Source organism: Lipotes vexillifer, unplaced genomic scaffold (genome assembly GCF_000442215.2).
Source record: "Lipotes vexillifer unplaced genomic scaffold, Lipotes_vexillifer_v1.1 scaffold71, whole genome shotgun sequence".
NCBI classification, from domain to species: Eukaryota; Metazoa; Chordata; class Mammalia; order Artiodactyla; family Lipotidae; genus Lipotes; species Lipotes vexillifer.
This window is the reverse complement of record NW_006793703.1, coordinates 971,228-977,227: the sequence shown is the minus strand read 5'-3', so window position 1 is coordinate 977,227 and position 6,000 is coordinate 971,228. Positions and strand designations below refer to the sequence as shown.

The window sequence follows — 6,000 nt, the reverse complement described above, 5'->3', positions numbered from 1 at the left end:
GGGGGCTGGCGGGGGGTGGGGTGGGGTGGGTGTTGGTTATTTTACTCAATGGGTATAGAGTTTCTGTTTGGAGTGGTAAAAAATATTTAAAATAGGCAGTGAATACAATTACTGCCTTTCAGGTGTACATCTAGAATGGCTAAAATGGAAAATTTTATGTTTATTTTTTTTTACCACAATAAGAACGTATTTTTTAACAAAATAGAAAAATATAAGAATAGTGAAATCCAATGCTGAAGGTTCATTCCATCTAAGCCCTCCTGGTTTCCTATAATCAGACACAAGTTTTTCCCCCCACTTTTGCAATTTAACAATTCACATAATTTGCCAAATGATACCATGACCTTTATTAGGGACAAAGGCACCACTTTATGGACTAGTAAATTGCTCATTTTTCCCCTATTTGACTCATTATCACCATCATCATTTTTCTCTATCATTAGTCAGAATTCTAAATAATGATTTTCAAATAAAATTTTATTTTATGATCTCTATAGCGAGAACTCAGGGTGGTGGTTGGATCAGCTTTTTAAAAGCTTTGCAGGAAGTACTATTCCAGGAGTCAGTTGTACAGAGACAAATGGAGAGTAAAGGCTTGCCATATACTGAGTTCTGAATATAGGGAGTTTTCCCTTAATTTCATAGACATAATATTGTTTACTCAGGATTTTTTTAAATCTTCCTGCTTTAGAAATGAATATTACCTGCATTGTTATAGGGGAAAAAAAGACAATTCTGTACCTTAATTGATATACATTTTTAATTAACGGTAGATCCTGAGGGTTTATAATCACTCTGTACCCCAAATTACTATTTTATACATGCATCTAATGGAAATTTAATTAGTGTCTCCTCTGGTGAAGGTCTGCACTTCTGGGTGCAGGCTGATGGGCTGCTGTACTGAAATCTGGATAAACATTGGGCTTTCTTTCTTCACTTTATTCCACTCTCATCATTAAGAGTAGAATTTAAAATTGCATTCTCAGTTACAAATTAGTAACATGAAATTACTAAAGATAAAGCTATGTATTATTACTTCAAATGTTTGGCAATCATTTTCACTTTGCACTGACACAGGATTACTGCTTCTATGAAAACAACGCCATTGTCCATCAGATTTCTCTCTGTACTGAAGCTGAATATACAGATGGACGGTCTAGCCTAATTAGGGAAAACCTCAACTCTGGAAGATCAGATTCTAAAATGTTCCATAATATTATATATAGTTGTTTGGGTTTTGTTTCTTAGAAATGGAAGTTCAAGTGATTTCTCTAATCAAGTTAATGATTATTGATGAAAGTTAGAATGCAAAACTAAGGCTTCCCATTTCCAGTCCAGTTTTTTAATTGCTCAGACAAAAAAACTGGCTTTCATAGAATCTTAAATATTTTTTATTTCAATTTCTTACCTTTGACAGCTCAGTTATACATAAAAATTATTCCAGTATACTAAAATTATGGATTTTTGCTTCTAGGGATCCCATTTACATTTATGTAAGTTATGTAAGTCTTTATGTAGATATAGCTAAACCACAGAACCTAAAATCGGAGTGACCCAGCTCACAGGGGAGGCCAAGAGTTGAGAGCCAGCCAGGCCCGTGGCAGTGACCCTCTGGGGCTCTGGGCCCTCCTCAGGGAGTCACGAGATTCATTTTGAGGTGATTATGGTTGGGCTCTGCTCTCCTGCAGTGCACCTGTTAACATCTGGCCCGCGTGTACCTCACAGCCCTGAGACTCAGAGGGGCCGCTGGCTCTACTCCTGGGCCACCAGAGTCACTTATAAGCTTATTAATAAGGACTATGTTAATTACAATTTTTAAATACTTGAATATTATCTGGCCTCCACAAAAATCACCTTATGTGCAAATTTATCCTTAAACTATCAACTGAAAAAAAGTAACTTCCTCCACAGATGAACTGTATAAATAAAATAAAGTGCTTGGCTTCTTAGGAAAGCACATTAGTTTACAAATAGTAAACGTGTCAGAAAAACTGGCGTCTATTGAGGCCAATGATTTGGTATATTAAGTACAAACCTGCCCATCTACTTTTTAAAGCTGGGATTCAATTAGTCAGTAACTGGATGGACCAGTTTCAGGTATTAAACGTATCTGAGAGTGAGAACACTCTTACTTACAAATTCCATAATTCATACTTTTCATTAAATCAGACAGGTCTAACCTAATTAGTCCAAATAAATGAAGTTTCATAAAACCCTTCAAAACAGGAGTCTATTTTCCTATGCGCACATTATCTGGTCTGTTAATTTGCCAAGTGGCAGCTACAGCCAGTACTCAAGTGCTCCTGATGGTTGCAGAGTAGGACAAGCTGGGGGCCGCACCCCGCCGCCGTGGAGGCTGAGTCTTGCTCAAGACCACAGTTCAGAGGCGCCTTCAGTGCTGCTGATGGAAAACCATGCTTGTCTCAGTTGCTCGGAACTGCTCAGGCTCAGGGGACCGACTCAGCTTTCTCCAGACCCCCGAGGGGCTGGTTTAAAAGCCACGGCACCAACTTATTAATTCACAATGGGAGATGGGCCTGGCACAGGGATGGGGCAGGCTGCTTTCACCTAGCGGACAGCCTCATGGGAACAGGTCCATGCAGGGGACCAAATTAAACATCAGAGGTTGCTGGGCTAGCAAAGATTTAAAGCAAAGGGAGCCAGATTTCCTCAAGAGAAATTTCCATGGAGCTTCCATGGAAGCCTCATTAGATACAACTGGACAGGCTCAGCTTTCTAAAGAACAGACCTGACGTGGAGGAGGAGGCCGTGCGGGATGAACACCGCCCAATGCTCACTGGACGTCCCCCTCCGCAACACAGCACAGCCCTCCCTCTGCCAGAGTGGCCTACTTTCACAGCACACACTTTCTTCTGGTACTTTCCAGTTACTTGTCTCCTAGGAGACGCACCTGGAAGGAAAACCTCGGTCATTATCTGTTGGTTGTTACCATTTTCACACCGACCTTATTCCAGAATTCCATGGGCACCTGATCTGGAGAAAGTGTGTAGAGTTGCAAAGCAACACCATTAGTTTGAACTCCGGCAAAACCGTGACTGGGCCTGCTTCTGCCTGGCCGGGATGCAACCCGGCCAGCAAGATCCTACGTGGGCAGAGTCACAAAGGCTAAACCACACGTACACACAAAGCTGTGGAGCATCTGCACAGCATCGGCACAGCAGCAAGAGTCTTACGTTATATTCTACATTATGTGATACGTGAATGCAGTTCAGTCCACTGGGGGGACATGCTTTTTATTATTATTATAGTGGTGGTAAAATACATGTAACATAAAATTTGCCATCTTAACCATTTTTAAGTGTATGGTTCAATAGTGTTAAGCACACTCACATTGTTCTGCAACCAATTCCCAGAACTCTTTCCATCTTGCAAAACGGAAACTCTGCCACCATTAAACAATGCCCCTGTTCCTCTCTCCCCCAGCCCCTGGTAACCACCCTCCTTCCTTCTGTCTCTATGAATTTGTCTACTCTGGGTACCTCGTATAATTAGAATCATGCAGTATATGTGTTTTTGGTTATTTCACTTAGCAGAATATTCTCAAGGTTTATCCATGTTGTAGCGGGTGTCAGAATTTCTTTCCTTTTTAAGGCTGAATACTATTCCCTTGTACATATAAACCATATTTTGTTTATCCATTCATCTGTCAATGACTGCTTGGGTTACTTCCACCTTTTGGCTACTGTATTGTGAATAATGCTGCGGTGAACGTGGGTGTACAAAGCCTGTGCAACACCTTGATTTCAGTTCTTTCGGGTATATACCCAGCAGTGGAATCACTGGATCATATGGTAATTCTATTTTTAATTGTTTTGAGGAACCACCATACTGTTTTCCACAGCAGCCACACCATTTTACATTTCTAATTTCTCCACATCCTTGCCAGCACATTTTCTATTTTTTGTTTTGTTTTGCTTTTTCATAGTAGCCATCCTAAGGGGTATGAGGTAGATTTTGGGGGAAACTGTTAAATACATCTCAAAATACTCATGTACTAAAATTCTAATTTAGGGCTTTAGAATTCCTAGATTCCAAGGAGATGCACGCATATATCCCATGTCATTTGCTGTGCATGATTTATGAGGCAGGTGGGGAGAATTAATTCCATCTAACAAGACAGAAGCTCAGAACAGCTAAGCAGCCTGTCCCAGGGGGCAGTAGGGCCAGGACCAGGCTCACATCCCCTGACCAGTGCTCTTCCGTTATACTCTGTAGTGCAACATTTTGAGGACTATGGAAATGCAAAGAAAGGGGGAGAGAATCTCTTGGATTGGGACAATGCTGTCAAGCAGAACACCACCTCAGCCCCCTTAGGAGCCCAACTTCCAGAAGGTGGAGTTCTGAACTGTGGGGCTGACCCATACCTACTATGAGTAGGTACTCCAAGGTACTACTTAAAGGAAAGTCTTGTGAGGTCCATTATGGTCACCTTGACAAGCAGAGGGACTGGTCCAGAGGGCTGATTCATGCAGCTTATTTGTGGGGACCAGAGGAAGTACAGGGATTAAAGAGTCAGAACCAGCTTTAGCCTGGTTGATGAGTCCCCAAATAACAACACACAGATTTGTTTTCCTTTCCATGCCAAACAAAAGGGATACAGCAGTACCTGTGGTTGGAGCCAAACTCTTGGCAGTTGCCTCAGACAATCCAAGGTATTCTCTAATGAGCTGACTCAGATTTTGGTAGGCAACATCCAGATCATCTACGGTAAAGAAGGGAATGTATGTTAAAGCAACAGAATTATATCAAAATAGAGCCAATCTGTGGTGATGATTTTTTTAACTAGATCTACTTTTATGAATACTGTGGTAGGCAGAAGTCAAAGACCCAATAACACTTCACCCTTGTATAATCACCCCCCCCCAACACTTGAGGGTGGGCAGAACCTGTGAATATGATGAGCTACGACTCCTGTGATTACGTTAGGTTATATGGCAAAGGGATTTTCACGAATGTAATTAAGGTTACTTATCAAGTGAGTCTGGGCTAATCAAAAAGGAGATTATCTAGGTGGGCCTACTCTAATCACATGATCCCCATAAAAGGAGGTTTTCTGGTTGCAGAAGAGGAAGGCAGAGACTCGAAGCATGAGTAAGATTTGATGGGCTACTGCTGGCCTGAAGATGGAGGGGGCCATGTGGGCAGGACCCGAGAGCAGCCTCAAAAAACTGAGGGTCACCCTTGGCAGATAGCCAGCCAGCAATCAGGGACCTCAGTCCTACAACCACGAGAAACTGCATTCAGTCAACAATAAGAAGGTACTTTAGAGCAGATTTTTCCCCAGTAACCTTACACTTCAAAAATAAAACTTTGCTGAAAGTTACTGACCTGCATTGACTACTGCATCAAAATATCCTGGATATTTCTGATTAATTTTAATATAAAGGTCTACTCTGGAGACAGCAAATTCAATCTCTATACGACTGAATAATCCTTTTCTCCTCAAGTAGCCCTCATATTTTTTCTTGTCCATGGGTACCACCAGGATGTATCGAGGCTCAAAATAGGAATGTTTTAAACTTCTTACACCCTACGCATTTAAAAAAAAGATAATCAGTTAGAAACAGAGACACAATTTAGAAATCATTTAGGAGATACGTGACAACATGGGTGTAATAAGTACTGAGGAATTTATTTTACCTGTATAATTAGCTATTATTTTCCTACAAGTATCCCAGGATTAGGTTACTTCTCTCTGCTCATCAAATATCACATTATCACTGGAAAAATAAGAATTTGTCCTACCTGGTTATCCTCTAACTAATCATTCTAATGCATATGACTCTTAAAAGAGAAAACTGCTAGAGACTAATAGATATGCTCACTGCATCTTTATTACTGAAAAGTAATTTCAATTCTACATTTCAAAAGGCATCCTTGCAGCCCTAGGAGATAGAGATCTTACCATAAAGAAAGGCTCCTCTGTTACCCTTTTGTCATCAACTTGGGCCCTTCCTGTTCCTAAACCAGCAACCTGGT

General features: G+C 41.0%; 1 protein-coding gene across 1 annotated transcript in view; it reads right to left on the bottom strand.

The window, feature by feature from the left end:
• LRGUK (leucine rich repeats and guanylate kinase domain containing) overlaps window positions 1-6,000 on the bottom strand; it is a 122,705-nt gene that overhangs the window by 36,618 nt on the left and 80,087 nt on the right. Inside the window, exons 14-15 of the mRNA XM_007466568.1 lie at window positions 5,350-5,551; window positions 4,628-4,723 (exon numbers count right to left, since the gene is read on the bottom strand). Coding sequence (XP_007466630.1) covers window positions 4,628-4,723; window positions 5,350-5,551 — 298 coding nt within the window. The remainder of the gene's footprint in view (window positions 1-4,627; window positions 4,724-5,349; window positions 5,552-6,000) is intronic.